The 20,053-nt window shown below is 41.7% G+C and overlaps 1 protein-coding gene across 2 annotated transcripts in view; it reads left to right on the plus strand.

Annotated features, from left to right (window-relative positions):
- Positions 1–20,053, plus strand: part of hip1 (huntingtin interacting protein 1) — a 333,480-nt gene that overhangs the window by 260,836 nt on the left and 52,591 nt on the right. For both annotated transcript variants that reach the window (XM_048557274.2, XM_048557275.2), the window contains exons 12-15: positions 3,023–3,120; positions 6,351–6,423; positions 15,177–15,360; positions 17,063–17,151. In XM_048557274.2, coding sequence (XP_048413231.1) covers positions 3,023–3,120; positions 6,351–6,423; positions 15,177–15,360; positions 17,063–17,151 — 444 coding nt within the window. The remainder of the gene's footprint in view (positions 1–3,022; positions 3,121–6,350; positions 6,424–15,176; positions 15,361–17,062; positions 17,152–20,053) is intronic.

Here is a 20,053-nt window from a genome sequence, read left to right on the forward strand (position 1 = left end):
TGGGGGTCAGTAAGCTCAGTTGACTGGTTTGGAACTCGGTGATGCCAACAGCGTGGATTCAATTCCCACACTAGCTGAGGTTACTCATGAAGGACTGCCCTTCACAACTTGTTCCCCCACCTGAGGTGTGGTATCCTTTTGAGTTAAATCACCACTAGTTGTTTCTGTCTAATGAGAAAGCAGTACTAATTTCTTGTAGAACTATAATTGCTTTACTTTTATGATATTAATGGGATACAGATACAGCCAGCATTGCTGTTCTAAACAATGATCCCCTTTAGAAAGTACATGCGTGAATATGTAGTTGGTTCAGCTACGGTGCCCTCAAGGTTTGACACATCTACTCAAATTCACTGTTCAGGCTTACACACTAGAAAAATTCTTCGAGTGACAGATGCCTCAACTGTACCTCAGAATGTCTCAGTGGCCCGACTGTAAAGAGAGGAGGAATTCTTTTTGGGTGAAGAAGAAGAAAAATGTTATATTTAGATACAGAGCTCTGTTAGTTAGATGGTAGAAATTTCCTTGGCTTTCTTCGCCACAACTTACTTTTTTTCCTCTTCTGGGATGATCAGCGTAGTGTTCAAGTCTTCATATTTCAAACTCAAGCTAACTGGAAGACATGGGACCAAGGGAGAAATTTTTGGCTATGATGCTTATCCTGTTTCAATATTCCACATTGCCTCTTCCTCCTGCTTCTTTACCTTTCCCCCAAAAAGAAACCTTTTACCCTCATTAACTGCCTTTGTGCTGCCTTTCAGGTTTAATAGAATAGTGCAGAACAAAAGGAAGCCAGTTAGCCCATTAAATCTGCACCAGTTCTTTTGCAGAGATGTCAATATAGTGTAGAACTAGAGGAACACACCAGTTCAGGCAGTATCAGAGAAGCAGGAGAGATCTCTTTTTGCAGAGAAGATCAGTCAACTGTACCACTCCCTGCTCCCACTCCCCCCAACCCATTTTTTCCATCCAAGTATTTATCCAATTTCCTTTTGAACCTCAATTGTAATCTGTTTACATCTTAATATTGGGGAGGAATTCCTTCTTAATCCCAATCAAGGTTCGCACAGACATATTTCCTCCCGTTACTTCAGTTCTTTTGCTAATAAGCTTAAATAAAGATAAATCTGGGTCATCTGACGATCGGTCTTTCAGCCATTAGAAGCAGTTTGTATTTATTCTGTCTGACCTCTTCATAATTTTTTTACACCTCCGTTAAATCTCCTTGGGGTTCTTGGTTTTCAGGATAGTAACGTCAGCTACTCTGTCGTCACTCATCCTTGGAGCTGGCCTAATAACAGTCTTCTGAACCCTCAACAAAGCTTTCACACCCTTCTGGTGCCCAAGATTGGAAATCATTATTTGAGTAGGATCGAATTGTCTTATATAGATTCATCAAAAGCTTCAGTTTCATGTGGTGCACTTCTAATAATTACGGGTTAGTCATATGTTTGTACACAATTTTGGAGAATTGAAACATATGATTCTTAGGGGGCTTCACAGTGTAAGCATTAAGAGGTTGTTCTTGCAACGGTCTAGAACCAGAGGCCATAATCCCAGAATAAGGGATTGCCCGTTGGGAATCGACATGAGGAGGATTTCTTTCTCTGAGGTTATCCAGTGCGAGGAACTCTTTGAAGTGGAGAGCTGTGGGGCTGTGTCTTTAAGAACATTCAAGGCTATGATAGACAACTTTTTTAATGAGCAAGGAAATGAAAAATTGTGGGGAAAGGATAGGCTGAATGGCCTACGTTTTGCTCTCATGTCTTATGCTCCAATTTGGTCATTAATATTAATCGAACAGCTCCACTTTGAATCTGTCCCAGGACCAGGTTTTTTTTTCCAAGGACTCTTTGATATTTTCTTGAGGGCTAGTTCATAACTGTTGCAGATTACTTTTTGATTTTTGGGGTTTCGTCTTTCATTCTTATTTATTCATTTATTAGATGATACAACAAATATTGCTACCATATAACTGTATTTGAGTTGAAATACAGGTATTTTCAGTCACACAGGGGCAGAATTCAAAGAATTCATCTGTATCTTCTGTTATCAATTTTTCTTTAAACCCGGAACCATAGTACACAAGGAGAGCAATGATATTGTTGTATCACGTATTTAAATTGGTACAAGGTCAACAGTGTAAATTATCAACGAAAGTTTTGTTTGCAAATGCTTCTGTACAAAAAAAGTCTCATCGTCCAAAGTACCTTCAAGAGGTGTGAGGTCACAGCCAATGTTTTTTCCTTACATATACACAAAACTGAAACATTTACCCAAGCAATCACTATCCTATTGTCTTTACTGATCTTACTTACTGATTTAAATTTAACAATTGACAGTTTTGAATTTTAAAAAAAATCCACTACCCTCCAGATAGTGTCTCCTCATCTTTGCACCCTTAAGTTAGATCTTCCACGGTCAGTTTCAGGAAGTCATTACCTCACTACATCTTAGGTAGTTGTGTTCCACTATTGAAGGTTTAAAACTCTTCTCTTGTGCAACTTCCTTTTCTGCCCATCCCTAACTAGTTGCCTCCTTTTGGCATTCCCCCACCCCACATTGCAGTCACCTCACTGCCACTTGCAACTTACTTCATTGCTCCTGTCCTTTGCAGCAGTCAGCCCCTTACGAAGGCCTTGGCCTGGCCAGCCCCTTAGGCACAGACATCCATCTGTCCCTCCCTACCAGTGACTTGTTCATCACACCCACTTACCTTTCTAGTTGCTCCTGTCCCACACCTGATGCATGAATAGGTGAGAAGCAGCTCCTCATAGATTCTGCCTCTCTTGCTCTGATTGATTGCTGAGATTGCTAACTGTTTACCCCCTTCTCTCGGGCTTTGCAGAGACTGACTGACTGATTCATTACTTCTCTCCCTTCCTTAACTTTGTGTTCTTTCTTGTAGTGTTTAAAGTGGTGAGGAATCCTTGTACTTGTGAACTGCAAAGAGACTGAAATCTTACACTTTGAAATGGTCATGGGTTCTTTTCACCATCAGATATAACTCTTTTCCTTGCAGAATTTATTTGACAATAAATTTGATGACCTCTTTGGAAGTCCTGGGCCAACTGACCCTTTCAATTTTAACAACCAGAATGGGATGTCGAAGGATGACAGGTAAGGAATATTGATTTCATGAACATCTTACATTGACTGTTACTAAATTAATGATGACAAGATAACTTCATGCATTTCCTGAGTTGTGGTTTTAAAGTTTTAGATCTTTCTGATCTAAACGTACTTTCATGCAGAGGGCAGGTGAATGGCAGTGTTACAAGAGCCTTCTGATGTCACAATCAAAATGAAGCTAAAGGAGCACATGAACTGCTCAAGCCTGCAGAGCTGAGCAACATCTTGGTTTTAATATGAGCCTTTTTTTAGAGAGATTCGTGTGATTTGATTTTCCATTTATTGCCTTCATTGAATAATACGTCATAGTCTGCATTCAATCAAATGTTCAAAGGATAACTCTGCAGTGGAAATTGTTGGAAGAACCCATGGTAGACAAATTAGTGTAATTTCGATGATTGATGGACAGTCCATGTTCAGTGAAAATCTATATTGTTCAGGGAAAAAAAGGCCAAAGGGCAGAACATCACTTTGTCAATGTGCCCAAGATCCAACCCCTAAAAACTGTTGAATGGATCTCTCCTGGCTGAGTCCTGTTTCCAGTGGGAATGGTTTCCTTTTGATGCTTGTCATGATGGGGAAAATGTGCACTTAACAGAAAATGTGGTACAGGAGTTCAGCACTAATGGTCATTCTGTTTACTGAAACAGCGATATCCATAAATTTAAAGAGCAATTTGATTGCAATGTACACAAGCATGCCAAGATTAAATCAATACTCATTTTTAACTCCAAATCAGACCACTTAGCGGTAGGGCAGAAAATCAGCCTTTTGCCATGTAATGGTTAGGTTTATCTTTGAATCTTTTGTTGATTTCTGGGAGATTTTATGTTGATTTGCACCATTATTCCATACCTTAATTGTTTATTTATAGATGGGAACTGATAAATGTGGTGGAAAACTGCTTCACAAAGGAAAAATAAAATGTCCCAAGAAACCTGCATTGTTAATGAAATCAGCAATGATCAATGTAACTAATTAATATTGTGTCCACAACGATGATGAAGGGCTCAATATGAGCTAGATTCTGTTAAGGTACAGTTCAGAATAGCCCAAACAAAGTAGCAATATCACATATACAAATAACAACAACTCTTTAATTTGCAGTGCAGGAACAAGACTTGACTGGCATTGTGATCACTTTAGCTGGTCCTGAGTTAGGCGCTCAATGCAGTAGTGATCAGGGCTATGTGGTTGTTGAGTCTTTGCTGTCTTTCTCTTTGCATTATAAGCATTTTCCAGTGTTCTGTCACTAATATAAGCAGAGTAGTTTGAATGAAATGTCTGAATTAGCTTATTGAAATACCTGGTGTACTGCTAGACCCTAATCTCAATTACATTGTACTATTCACTGTAAAGTATTCAGTCTTTAAACCCAGTGGAGTTGTTTAATGTTTTTTGTGCATTCAGATTTCTGTGACTGATACTCACACCTTGAGACCTGCTTTTCCCTTGACATCACTAAACCTCCTTCTAGATGCGTCCAGTGCATTTCATTCATTTGTAAATCACTTAAAGAACTTCCATTGTTCCCCCTTTATTATTGTGTAAAATTTGTATTTGTATATCAGCTAAATTCTTGTATCCCAAACATAAGTGAATGTGCACATTTGAAGTCTTAGAGCAAGCTTAGCTTTCCCACATTTACAGTATTTAGCTTTGAGCATTTAATGAAATGTGCTTTGCTTTGCTTCCTGGCAATGTATTGATTAGATTAGATTCCCTACAGTCTGGAAACAGGCCCTTTGGCCTAACAAGTCCACACCGCCTCTTGGAGCATCCCACCCAGACCCATCCCCCTATACCCCATGCACCCCTGAACACTACAGGCAATTTAGCATGGCCACCCCACCTAGACAGCGCACCTTTGGACTGTGGGAGGAAACAGGAGCACCTGGAGGAAACCCACGCAGACACAGGGAGAATGTGCAAACTCTGCACAGACAGCTGCCCGAGGCTGGGATCGAACCCAGGTCCCTGGCGCTGTGAGGCTGCAGTGCTAACCACTGAGCCACCGTGTTGCCATGTGTACATTTGTGCACAGAATAGCTGGCTTCAAAGCCTTTTTGTCATTACTTTGTTGATCAGTAAGCCTTTTTTAGTGAAATAAATTTGCATTGTAGAAGTCCATATGCACAGCACAAACTCAATATCTTAATTGTGATTCACAGCTTTAAAACCTGCTCAAAAGGAAGAAGAATGAGTTAGCATAGATTTAATGTGATGTGCAAATGAAGCTTGAGTGATGTGTGACATGATATTTCATACAGAGAGGTTTTGAGGTAAAGAAAGCACTGTCTGGAATTGTAGTGAAGACAGATTCAGTTGAGGCATTCAAGTAAGTATTGGATGATTATTTGGATAGAAATAGTCTGTCAGGGTATGGGTATGCTTGGCACTAGGTAATGGTGCTAATTTGAACAACTGTTGCAGGCACAATGGGATGCATGGCCTCTTTTGAGATTCTGTGAAAAACAGGTGCTAAATCCCAGAGGTGAGGTGAGAGTGACACTCCTTGACATGAAGGCTGCATTTGGTCAAGTATGGCATCAAGAAACCCTAGCAAACTGGAATTAGTGGGAATCGTGGAAAATTCTTGGCTGGTTGGAGTAATACTTGGCATGGAGAAAGATGGTAATTGTTGTTGGAGCTGAGTAGTATACTTCAGGATTTCCTCAGGGTAGTGTCCTGGCTGAACCATCTTTGGCTGTTTCACCAATGACCTTCCCTCCATCACAAGATCAGAAGAGGCGATGTTCACCGATGATAGCACAACGTTCAGCACCCTTTGCGATTTCTCAGATACTGAAGCAGTCCCTGTTTTCAATGCAATAAGGCCTGGACAGTAACCAGGCTTGGGCTGACAAATGGCAAGTAAGGTTCATGCCACACAAATGTCAGGCTATGACTATCTCTAACAAGAGACAATCAAACCACTGTCGTTTTACATTCAATAATGTTACCATGATTGAATCCCCACCATCAGTATCTTCGGGTTACTATTGGCCAGAAACTCGACTGGACTTGCCATAGAAGTAACGAAGTTAGCTCAAATATCGAAACCTTTTGTGGCAACCAGTTGCTTTGAAATAGGCCGACACCTGATAACAGTCACAAGGGTTAATCATTTGGCTTCCTAATTATTGTCAGTTGATCTGCAGTGGATTTTAGTTATTGTTGTATACTAGCATTTATAGCTTGAATTTATCTGTTCCCAGGGACAAGTTGATTGAACAACTCAATGGGGAAATTGCGTCACTGAAGGAAGAAATGGCGAATTTTAAAATCGAGGTAGGATGCCTGTTTACTGCTGTCTCATATCTTAGAATCTAGGTAACTGACTGATTTGGTACTTGTTGCTCGGAACAGTGACACAGGTTATCATAAAAGTGACTCCACTGAGCCTCATTTGTGAGACCTTCTGAGTCCATGTCAGTGGTATATTTTCACTTCTTGTTCTTGACCTTTCTGCAATCATGGACGTGGTCAGCTGTGCTATGCTTTTCCAATGTGTCTTTGCTGTTGTCCAACTCAATGAGATTATCCTGTCAGGATTCTACCTGTCCGATCACAACTAAGGCATTTCCAATAACGGCATCTCTTCCCACCAAGATACCATGACTCCTGAAATCTTCAGATCTATCCTCATCTCTGTCCCTTTCCTCACGTTCATGCTGATCCTTGATGTTCTGATCACGTGGGTAAATAGCACACAACTCTAACTCTCCACCATACTTTTCAACCTTACCAGTTATGTTGACAAACTGGTTTTTTGATGCTCATCGTTAGTTTTTCCACTTAAACCTTGCAGATATTTTAAACTGAAGACCATTGTCATTGTTTCCAACTCTGTCTTCCTGGCCACTGATTCCCATTAAATCAGACTATTGGCAGTTTGCCTCCTGTTCAACCTTGAGGTCTCCATTAGAACAATTACTTCCACTGAAGTAACTTGACTCAGTTGTGGCCCTGCCTCATTCCAACTAAGGCAAAAAATCTTTCCATATTTATTACCTCCAAACTGAATTATTACAGTGTTCTTCTAGCTGCATTCCATGCATACTGTGCACACTCAGCTCTGCTGCTTGTATTCCATGCAACACCTTGTCTCATTTATCAAGCACTGCAGTTCTCAGTGGCTTACATTGGCTACTAATACCCCAGTATCTCCAATTTAAAATGATTATCCTTGTATTTACATCCAACCACTGCCATGTTCTTCCTGAAGACCGACAGTCCCCTCCCCTTACCACTGCTAGAATTGCCCTGACTCTTTAATTTTCCCATTATTGATGGCTGTACTTCAAATCTGTCTAGGCTCCACTGGAATTACCTCCCTCCTTCCCTCCACCCCTCAGTCTCCCTTTTCTCCTTTTTAAAGCTTCTTTTAAAACCCACCAGTTCAATCAAGATTTTAGCCACTGCCTCCGAAAAGTGCCTCCTTATGGTTCAACTTTTTTTGTGCTTGTTTGCACATTTGTGAAGTACTTTGGGATGTTTTTCTCTGCTGTAAGCACTACAATAAATCCAGGTTGTTGCTAATTAAATAGTCTGTTGGTCTCCCTGAACTAGGTGGCTGCTCAGAATAGTGGCACTATTGAAGCAAATGTAAGTGAATGTCCAGTCTTTGCTCTTGACCCAAAATCAACTTTCTGAATGTAAGAGAGCTGAGTCGTTTAAAATGCTAGTGAGGTCTAAGTACTGTAGTCATCGATTTTTCATTGGAATTCTTTACAGTGACTAAGTAATAATATTAGCAGTTAATATGCTAGGTGGTGCAAATTTACGATTCAACCGACACACTTGCCTTTCAGCAACTGTTTTTAAAATGCTCTTTGCCAGCAAACTGTGCTGATCTTGGTAAATGACTGTGACAACAAAATACCAGACCCATTACAGCTTTTGGTTGTTGATTTTGATCAGTACAAATCACTGATTGCCACAGGCAGTGATTAGTACGCAATTCCACAGCACAGCTGACTGCATATATTTGACTGATGACCACAACAAATGAGAACATGCCAGCAACTTTCAGTAGGCAAGTAATGCTGACAGAAGAATTCTAAGACTGTCAAAAAAATAGCCAAACTCTGCCTTTATCTTGTGGAATCTTATGACACAGAAGGAGGCCATTTGTCCATCTTGCCTGAGTTGGCTCTTTGAGTGAACTGTTCAGTTTGAACCCTTTTGCAAAGTCCTACAAACTTCTGTCCTTCACCACTTCACCAACACCTTCCACCCCAACCTTCAGTTCACCTGGGCCATCTCCAGCACATCCCTCACCTTCCTGGACCTCTCAGTCTCCATCTCAGGCAACCAGCTTGTAACTGATGTCCATTTCAAGCCCACCAACTCCCACAGCTACCTAGAATACACCTCCTCCCACCCACCCTCCTGCAAAAATTCCATCCCCTATTCCCAATTCCTCCGCCTCCGCCGCATCTGCTCCCACGATAAGACATTCCACTCCCGCACATCCCAGATGTCCAAGTTCTTCAAGGACCGCAACTTTCCCCCCACAGTGATCGAGAACGCCCTTGACCGCGTCTCCCGTATTTCCCGCTACACATCCCTCACACCCCGCCCCCGCCACAACCGCCCTAAGAGGATCCTCCTCGTTCTCACACACCACCCTACCAACCTCCGGATACAACGCATCATTCTCCGACACTTTCGCCATTTACAATCCGACCCCACCACCCAAGACATTTTTCCATCCCCACCCCTGTCTGCTTTCCGGAGAGACCACTCTCTCCGTGACTCCCTTGTTCGCTCCACACTGCCCTCCAACCCCACCACACCCGGCACCTTCCCCTGCAACCGCAGGAAATGCTACACTTGCCCCCACACCTCCTCCCTCACCCCTATCCCAGGCCCAAGATGACATTCCACATTAAGCAGAGGTTCACCTGCACATCGGCCAATGTGGTATACTGCATCCACTGTACCCGGTGTGGCTGCCTCTACATTGGGGAAACCAAGCGGAGGCTTGGAGACCGCTTTGCAGAACACCTCCGCTCAGTTCGCAACAAACAACTGCACCTCCCAGTCGCAAACCATTTCCACTCCCCCTCCCATTCTCTAGATGACATGTCCATCATGGGCCTCCTGCAGTGCCACAATGATGCCACCCGAAGGTTGCAGGAACAGCAACTCATTCCGCCTGGGAACCCTGCAGCCATATGGTGTCAATATGGACTTCACCAGTTTCAAAATCTCCCCTTCCCCTACTGCATCCCAAAACCAGCCCAGTTCGTCCCCTCCTCCCACTGCACCACACAACCAGCCCAGCTCTTACCCCCCCCCCCCCAACCCACTGCATCCCAAAACCAGTCCAACCTGTCTCCGCCTCCCTAACCTGTTCTTCCTCTCACCCATCCCTTCCTCCCACCCCAAGCTGCACCCCCATCTACCTACTAACCTCATCCCACCTCCTTGACCTGTCCATCTTCCCTGGGCTGACCTATCCCCTCCCTACCTCCCCACCTATACTCTCTCCACCTATCTTCTTTACTCTCCATCTTCGGTCCACCTCCCCCTCTCTCCCTATTTATTCCAGTTCCCTCTTCCCATCCCCCACTCTGATGAAGGGTCTAGGCCCGAAACGTCAGCTTTTGTGCTCCTGAGATGCTGCTTGGCCTGCTGTGTTCATCCAGCCTCACATTTTATCTTGGAATTCTCCAGCATCTGCAGTTCCCATTATCTCTCAAACTTCTGTCCTTCTTGACTTTGTCCACGTCCTTTTTGAAATTTATTTGAATCTACTGCGCGACTTCATTTCAGATTATGTATCCAGATTGCAATAACAATCGTTACATAAAGAAATTCTCCGCTCTTTCCAGTTACCTTAAATGTGTTGTTAAGGTCAATTGTTTGCAGCCTTTTGCCAGTATCATAGCCTAGTGCGACCTGCTGTAGTGATTGCATTGTTGGCAAGTAAACTGACAGTAGAGTGGAAGGTGTGGCAACGTCACCACTAGAATTTGACAAGAAAATAGCTCGTTAGATTCAGCTGAAATAAACTTCAGGAGCTTTGCTGGGAACCCCTGTCAAAGACGGGTTTACTGCACTCACCAATAAAGGAAATGAAGGGTGTCAAATTGCCATCCAGCAAAATTCTCATGTATAAAGTTTGGATAACATCAAAAAATGCAATGTGTGTACAGGGAAAGACCACTAGAGACCCTAAAGTGAGAAATTAAACAAATTGTGATTATGTGAACAGGGAAGGATTGCCTCGTAATGAATGAAATGAGAATGATGTGCTCAGTTTGAGATGAAAAGGAATGGGGAGTAGTAATATTGTTACACAAGGAAGCTGCTCACTGAGGGTGAAGTGAAATGCGAGTCATGTAGACTGATGCTGACTAAACTAAAGGGCTAGCCAGTGGTCATTGCCATTGGTCAAGAACATATGCCCACAAGTGAACATCCAGACAAAGAGGTTGATTGGATGTATAGCAGAACTGAAAAATAATTCAACAGGAGAGTGGGAAGAGCTGTATCATTATTGTAAAGAGGTTGGAACAGCATTGTTTGGAGAAGGAAGAGGCAGTGAAGAAGACCATTTAGTCCTGCTGTTATAAATGAGTAAGGGTAAAAGCTGGTCAGTTTTTATAGAAGAAAGGGCCTGTACTGTGCTATACTTTTCTATGTTCTATGTTCTAACAGGACTCAATAGATGCATAGTTTAAGCATTACAGGGGAAAACAATATGCATCAAATGTTTGGCAATACAGAAAGATTTTAATCAAACTATATTCCTGCACCTTTGTCTCAATATTATTGTGTTAAGAACTCAAAAGTTCACTTAGGAACTGGTGTACGCTCGAATCATAATCTTATGAAAATGAAATTGAATTCCTGAAGAAGATCCAAGTGGCAAAATGCAGAAACCAGTGGAACCTGGAGAAGTTGAAAGAATTAGATAAGGAATATATAAAAGTATGTAAAGCATCAGCTGGAAATATCAAGGATACCAGCAAGATCACTGAGCAAAGGAAACAGATTAAATAATGTGGTATTTTTGAGAGAAACCAGGATTAGAAACCATGGCCTACGACTAGAACGTTGATAACGTTAGCAGAAAAGGGCAAATGGAAGATAAGCAATAAGGTATGCTGAAATGCAGACCCTTGAATAGTAGGTTAAGAAAGAAAAATGGAAAAGCTAAGAGGCAACAGTTGAGAGTATTCTGAAAAACTTGAACAGTTGGAATTAACGCTGAAGAATAGACCTTGTGTGTCCAAAAGCAAACGAGATTCATGACACTTAGCATACCGTGCTGAAGTATCGAGTAAGAAAAATATTTTACGAACAAATAGTAATAACACAAGGATGGAAGGAACATATTGATGAACTATGTGCCAAAAACAACAAAAATCTTGAAATGGTTGTCAATATTACGCTCTCTTTCTATATCATTGATTTCATGGGAGCAGAAATATCTGAGATAAGAGCAGTAGTAAATGAGATAGATGTAAAAGTGTCTGGAGTAGATGCAGTTCATAAGAAATCTGTACTTGGCAAACAGCAAGGCCTAAAAAAGCCAACACCGTGTTAGAATCATATGCACTTGGTTGGGGAATTTGACAAGGGTGTTGTTTATCATCAGTCCGCTTTGATATGTATGCAGCAGTAATGATCAAAGAAGCATTTGAAGACACAGAATTTTAATTGAACATGCAGGTGAATGGTAACATCAGTTAGATTTCTAGATGACAAAACACTTTTGGGAAACACAAAAGAAAGGTTGCAAGAATTAGTCGTTAGACTTGTAACAGCAGGCATGAACTCGGGAATGAAAGGGAACACTGACAAGACTAAAGCAATATATATCTCAAAATCAGCAAGAAATATTCATTAATTCGTAGAAGGCAAAGAACTGCAACAGGTACAAGAACTCAGTATTTAGGAAACATAATATCTAAAGATGGCAAATGCAACAAAGAAATAAGAACAAGGGTAGCTCTCTCAGCTGAGACAATTAGTAATTGGAAAGCTGAACAAACAACTCGGGAAGCAATGTGCAAAGAGCTTGATTGTTTTTGTATGGATGTGAGACTTGGGTCTTACAGAAGAAGACCAACTTACTAAATAAATCTGAAATGTGGGTTTTGAAGAGAAAAGAACTGATCTGTTGACAGATGAAGTAACATAAAGGAAGTGCTTTGGAGTGTTGATGAGCATTTAAACTTCTGAATTGTAATTAGGGAAAAACAGAGTCTAGGTCCGGCACCTTTTAGGAGGGAATAGACTTTGAAGAGAGGTGATAGGGGTTGGATTTTGAGAAGAAAGGGTGAGGAAAAGAGTATCCGTATCAGATGGCTTAAAAATTAAAGGAAGTTATTTGCAAAGCTAAAGAATAGAATCGATTAGACAGATTTGGAAAGGCAAATACGAACCAAGGAACCATACTTTGGGCAGAGCACTCATGATAACAGTGACAAATATTTATGTACGCTAAGGTTATCAAGTCACTCCCATTGGAAACAGCTTTCCCTTTCTACTGTATTAATTGGTGTGGTGTTTTTGAAAGCCTCAATTACTTTTTCTCTTAACCTTCTCTGCTGAAAGTTGATTATGCCCATCTTCTTTAGTTTCTCCACATAACCATTTCTTTTACACTCCTGGGCCTGGAAAACTGCAGCCAGAACTAGTTATCACTCAAAATGAAGTCTGACCAGAGACACACATCTGATACTTTTCTTTGACCCTGTATTTTATTTTGGCTAAGTTGCTCAATATTCTGTTGGCCTTTACAAAACAGAAAATTCTGGAGAAACTGAGCAGGTTTGGCAACATCTATGGAGAGAAAAATGGCAATAAAGTTTCGATTCAATTGACCCTGGACACTAGGTCGTTGGACTCGGTGTTTTTCTCTTTGCAAAATGCTGCTTGCCCTGCTGAGTTTCTCCAGCACTTTGTGTTTTGATTTATAGCTCCAGCATCCACAGTTTATTAAACAACAAAAAATGAAAGAACTGTGGACGCTAGAAATCAGAAACAAAATCTGAACTTGCTGGAAAAACTGAACATGTCTGGCAGGATGTGCTGAGAGAACAGAGTTAACATTTTGTGTCCAGTAACCCCGCTTCAGAAGAAGGTTCCATTAACTCTGCTTTCTCTCCACAATGCTGCCTGATCTGCTGAGGTTTTCCATCAATTTCTGTTTTTGTTCCACTGTGTTTTGTCTTATATTATTCTCATGTATTTTGTTGCTGATCTGCACTATCTGAACTGGCCTTTCTTCTCACTAATGTATGTCAGACTTTGGACAAATTGATTTTTTTACCATAGATATATGTATCAATCAGTGACTCCATTTGATGTCAAGCTTTTTGAACTGTTTTGGAACATTTCTAAGACACCTGATAGGTTGTTACTTCAATAGAAGTTTCTTGCGTTCTAGACAGCCTTCTGACCAACTTAAGAAAAGTAAATAATCTAAAGGAAAGAATAATTCTGTTTTTATAGCCAAGAAGGATATTTATGATCTAGAACTGAATGGATATCGCTGAGAGGAATTTATCCATCTGTTACACTCTGCACATTGATGCCTGAAATGTTTCCTTCCTTTATGACATCCCCCCGACCTGCTGTTCTTATTGTTAATTCAGTTCTAATTTCAGCTAAATTATAGAAAGTTTTGTGCTGTGGATTTGTGTGAATGAAGAGGCAGTTTGAGACTGTTAGAAACACAGTTAGGCTCATTCATATTTTAAAGAAAACTTTACACAGAGAGAGAGAGAGAGAGAGAGAGGGCGCTCTGTTAGTTTCTGGAAGCTACTGCATCCGTTAAGCTGATTTCCTCCCACCACAGTAATATCTTTAGGATTTCACTACAGTTTTCATATTGTGTCTAATTGTACTGCTAGAAGCTTTCCAGTACAATGATCATGTTTTGGCTGTCCAAAGCAGATTATGGCTGGAAAAAGCATTTTCATCTTGAAAAATAGAACTTATTGTGGGAACTAAATATGGTCAATTATTTTTATGGTATTCCTTCATCTGTTTTAACAGACTCATTAACTATTCAGTACGAAACACTCAGTGTCTTTGCTAAAGAACAAACCGGAGTATCGTACAAATGCACTATGCAATTGACTGTAATTATTGCCAACAGCTTTATCAAATACTGATGTTTCCCTTTGACAGTATTGCAGCAATTTTGAATGAAGTGTTACAAATAAGATTTAGCTTTACCTTGAGCTTTTCCCAATCGTGGGTACTTGAAAAGACACCATAAGTGCCTAGTGACAGTATTGCGTTGAAATGTCATGACCATTGTCACTAGTAGATTGAGTATGATTCAATGTAAACACTCCACTTTCCTGGGTTAAGTGCTGATTCTGTCTTGGCTGCAAATGTGTAAAGTTAGTTCAGGTTTCAGGTGGAAGGTGAGTAGATAATTTCTCCTTCTTGTGTCTCAGTTTCAATTTTTGTGTGCTTTTGTACATGTGTATCTCTTTTGCCTCTGTTTGACTCTCCCTCCCTCTCTCCATCCCCTGTTTCTGTCTGTGTCTCTCTCCTTTTGTCTGTTTCTCCTCCTCTATTTCTGTCTGTCTTGCTGTCCCTTTCTCACTCTGTCTCTCTCTTCCTCTTTCTTTTTCTTTCTCCCTCACTTTCTCTCTTTCCCAAACATGCACGCACCTGTGCACGGTACATGCACACACTTGTGTCTGTCTTACATGGTGTTTTCCCTTGTTGAATTGCTGCTGTATCGAACTCTGCTCATATGTCTCCTGCTATAAATTATTCTTTCTTCAAATGCCTAGGGCGCAATAGTGTCACTCTTCTGACGATCGGTAAGCTTTGAAAAGCCCAAATTTCACATTAGCTAGTTATCATTTACAGATCTTGCCTCAACAACACATATTTTCCATAGGAAACCTCTCAGGGTCCTTCACAGGATAGTAGCCAGTCAAAGGTTTGCTGCTTCCTTGTTGTTAATTTCATTCCATGGTGCCTTGGCCTGTAGGGTTTAGTTTTTCTACATTGGAAATAGATGAAAATGCCAAACTTGCTCCTTCTGCCTGTTTCAGAGCAAACGCTTGATCTCACAGTTGAGGGGTCGAATCAGTGAGTTAGAAGCAGACCTGGCTGAACAGCAGCACCTGAAGCAACAAGCATTGGATGAGAATGAGTTTCTAAAGGCTGAACTTGAGGAGGTGAAGAAAAGGCAAGATGACACCGAGAAAGCCCAGAAGACCCTCACAGAGATCGAACGTAAGTTTAAAGTTTTTTCTGAAAAATTGTGAGGTTTGCCCACTGGTCAGTATATTCAAAGTTAATATTTTGAACTAAATTGAATTGAATTAGGTTAATGCCACATGTACTCACATGAGTACTGTGAAAGGTTTATAAGTCACCACTTATGACACCATCTCACAAGGGCTCGACCTGCACCCACTCACCAGCTCTGGGTAATAAAATGTGAGGCTGGATGAACACAGCAGGCCCAGCAGCATCTCACGAGCACAAAAGCTGACGTTTCGGGCCTAGACCCTTCATCAGAGAGGGGGATGGGGTGAGGGTTCTGGAAAAAGTAGGGAAAGAGGGGGAGGCGGACCGAAGATGGAGAGAAAAGAAGATAGGTGGAGAGGAGAGTATAGGTGGGGAGGTAGGGAGGGGACAGGTCAGTCCAGGGAAGACGGACAAGTCAAGGAGGTGGGATGAGGTTAGTAGGTAGGAGATGGAGGTGCGGCTTGGGGTGGGAGGATGGGATGCGTGAGAGGAAGAACAGGTTAGGGAGGCAGAGACAGGTTGGGCTGGTTTTGGGATGCAGTGGGGGGAGGGGACGAACTGGGCTGAAACCAAGCGGAGGCTTTGGGATCGCTTTGTAGAACACCTCCGCTCGGTTCGCAATAAACAACTGCACCTCCCAGTCGCAAACCATTTCCACTCCCCCCTCCCATTCTTTAGATGACATGTCCATCATGGGCCTCCTGCAGTGCCACAATAATGCCACCCGAAGGTTGCAGGAACAGCAACTCATATTCTGCTTGGGAACCCTGCAGCCCAATGGTATCAATGTGGACTTCACCAGCTTCAAAATCTTCCCTTCCCCCACCGCATCCCAAAACCAGCCCAGTTTGTCCCCTCCCCCCACTGCACCACACAACCAGCCCAGCTCTTCCCCTCCACCCACTGCATCCCAAAACCAGTCCAACCTGTCTCTGCCTCCCTAACCTGTTCTTCCTCTCACCCATCCCTTCCTCCCACCCCAAGCCGCACCTCCATCTCCTACCTACTAACCTCATCCCACCTCCTTGACCTGTCCGTCTTCCCTGGACTGACCTATCCCCTTCCTACCTCCCCACCTATACTCTCCTCTCCACCTATCTTCTTTACTCTCCATCTTCGGTCCGCCTCCCCCTCTCTCCCTATTTCTTCCAGAACCCTCACCCCATCCCCCTCTCTGATGAAAGGTCTAGGCCCGAAACGTCAGCGTTTGTGCTCCTGAGATGCTGCTGGGCCTGCTGTGTTCATCCAGCCTCACATTTTATTATCTTGGATTTTCCAGCATCTGCAGTTCCCATTATCACCACCTCGGGGTGCCTGCTTTCACCGCCTTGCAGCCTGTCCCTGTTACTATCACCACTGAATAGAAGAAAAAAGATGAAGATGAAAGAGAAAAGGAGAAAGAAGGATGTGGCTGGCCTTGTGCTGGGCAGCAGATAGGGCTCTGGAGCCCCAGAACACTGCCTGCCCTGCTGCCACTGCTATCTTGGAGTACCATTTTGCTGCTGTGTATTCTGTAAATGTGATAAATATCATTTAAAGCCCTGGGTCAGTGTGAGTTCTGTGATTATGGAGCAGAGGGATTTGAACTTGCTTAAACACCAAAATGCTTAAACTTCACCATTTAAGAACTGCTAACCCACAGTGACAGATTATAGATGGGACAACTTTGTTTCTTATTTCCCAGGGAAAGCTCAAGCCAATGAACAAAGATACACAAAATTAAAGGAGAAGTACACTGAATTGGTTCAGAATCATGCAGATCTGCTGCGGAAGGTAAGTTGTTTTAGTGTAGCTGGATAATGTACATATAAAAATGAATTTTCGATGGGTATAGTGATAGTATATATGATGGAGAACAGTGCTGCAGCATTGAAGCAACGGTACAAAAGCAAGGTTGTACAAATCATTACTTTTGAGTCAAATTTACGAATTATTATTTGTTCATGCAGCAACTTCTAAAACCCATAGATGGCCTGAAACACTTTCTTGTCAGTGAAGTACTTTTGAAGTGTAGTCAATGCTGTATGTGGCAATCAGTTCGTACACAGTAAGTCTCATAATAGTGATTAAATAAAGGACCGAATCCAATAGGTACAGTTTGAGGCTAAGTGTTAGCCAGGAAATCTCCCTTGCACTACTTTGGTTCTGTTGTAGAATCTTATGTCCACCCGGAACTCTAAGCAATCTGTGACACACCTCTGGAGCAAATGGGACTTGAACCCAGACCTTTTGGCTTATTAAGTCACAGGAGGAAGATAGGACTTGCGACAATGCCTTGTTCCCTTCGTACTGCATGATGTGCTCAAGCCTCTGGCGGTGGACCTGAATAAGCATCCTTCTGACTGAGGCAAGCTTGCTACCAGTTGAGCTGTGGAGAGTGAAATGTAGACCTGTGGCAGCTGTTGGTTTGGTGTTGCTTTGCCTTTGTTGATGCAAAGTGATGGATCACTGTCCTTTTGCTGAAATTAGTACAGGTTTCACTGAGATTAGGGTGTCTGGAAGTCCCTGAGATGGTACGTGGGTTGAAATTTTGACTGCTGATCTTAGAAAGGGACCAATGATTTTGTTAAGGACCCACTGTCTGCTTATCAACAATAGTTGACATTTAAACTTCCCATGCTTTTTGGCAGCCAACGGTTTACACCAGTCCTTCTGTGCGTAGATTGCTGTGATATATGCTTTCCATCCCGGCAGAAGAGATGGGAATTAATGGAGGGTGGGAGATGATGTTTTGCCATGTTTTGTAGGTCACTTACAGTGAGTCTCAACTGACATAAGTACTTAATATGTTAGTATACCTGTTAGTGTCTCTCTTTATTTGTTTCTCTCAGAAACTGAGGATCGATGACGGTGTTTTGATCTAGTAGTGTCAAGTGCAATCTCAACAGGTACAATTCCGAGACATGTTTTTGCTAACTGATAATTTGGATCAACTTTTACTATTTGGAATCATTACTCTACTGCAAGCTACCTCCCCTCATGACATCTGGTCGAGGCCCATGCAGCAATTACTTATCAGCCAGAATTAATTCATTTTTCTGTTAATAATTAAGGTTTTGAGGCATTTTGTTTCACATCTGTTTTGACTGAAGTGGCAAGGTGTTTCTGTTTATTTTTATTTTTATTCACCCTTTTTTCATCCATAACTCATTAACTTGCACTTCAATTATTTCTGCATTCTTGTTTATGTATGCTATATCCTGGCAAAGTTCCTTGTTCTAACATGTGATGTTGAATCCCTCCAGTTATCTTGTAAGCTTTCCTGCCTGAGCTGGAGAAAGAAAGTATGTACCTCTCCCTCAGCACCCCTCTGGTCTTCCACCAACTCTGGTGTTGCAGGCAGTGACATTTGGGAAGAATTATATTGTTTATTTAAATAAAGTGCAAAATATTGGAGATGATCAATTTTCCCCAATTATCAGAGTTTCCATACAGACCTGTAAATTAAATACATTAAATCAACTGTTCCAATGTGTGGACGTTTTATAATCAAAGCCTTTATGGTTTTATTTTAAGGTTAAAGCCACATTGCATGTGTTTGAATGTGCTTATTGATTTTAACAAGTGGAAAAGTATTCTGTTGTACAAAAGAGGAAGATAGAACTGTTAAACTGTGGAATTCAGAAGCTAAGTTAAAATACTACAAGTCTGTGTACAAACAAATACAACATCTGTGTCAGAAGACTCAGTGATAGGTAATATCCACTCACCCTCGTTTTTTTTAAGTGTCAGCCAAGCATCATGGGCTTGGAAGGATTAAGTAGGGGTGACCAATTCAGTGGACGTTCATGTTTCTTACAAGCCAAAAGCACTCCAGAGGGGTTTTCTTTTTAAAAAGTGGATCGTTACGTTTCCAGAGGAGATGCTTTGAGGTTGAAGCCTGCACGTTGTCAAAACCAAATGATGAGGCTGCATGGCTTCAGTTTTTTAACCTGGGGGATTGTGTGGGGGTGGTCCAGGAAATACAGAAACTATTTATGGAACTGAGCAAGCCAATGAAATGTTTCAGGAGTTTGGCTGAAAACGTTTCAACACTTATTTACCAGACTTGACCCACTGCTTGTGATTAGCTTAACTACAGCATTTCATGTTGTCTGTTCTGTTGGACAGGAAATGGCTCCATACTGGGAATGGGCAGTGGCAATTTATATGTACCTCTGTGCAATTTTGCAAGGGCAACAATCAGCACAGAAGAGCGAAAGGAATTGGAGGGGAGGTGGAGTGAGACATGGCTGAAGAGATGGATATTTTTCAGATGCTTTTGAAAGTATGTAGAGTATCAAAACAGCAGGATAACATATATTGTTGAGATAATTCGCTAACGCAGGATGTGTGATGAAAGAAAAGTTGCTCTTTGAAGTTGATATAGAGATTGTAGGTTGCAAGCAGTACTCTGGCATTAGAAGGACAGGATTTAGACTGGAATATAAGGCTGGAAAGCAGATTATCATTGTGATATTATTAGATAAGCTGGAGACTGGATATTCAAGAATGATGTGTTCAGAATATCTGCCCATCTGCCATACTGGAACTAATCCCATCCGTTGCTCCTTGATTAATTTTGTGACTTATTTATTTTACTCTGCTTGAATTTTAACTTGTGTATACATTTCTAAATTTTCGGTACCCATGCCTTAGATTCCCTGAGAAAAATAAGTCACTGTGGTGATGTTGG

The sequence above is a fragment of the Stegostoma tigrinum genome, chromosome 27 (genome assembly GCF_030684315.1).
Source record: "Stegostoma tigrinum isolate sSteTig4 chromosome 27, sSteTig4.hap1, whole genome shotgun sequence".
Classification (NCBI taxonomy): Eukaryota; Metazoa; Chordata; class Chondrichthyes; order Orectolobiformes; family Stegostomatidae; genus Stegostoma; species Stegostoma tigrinum.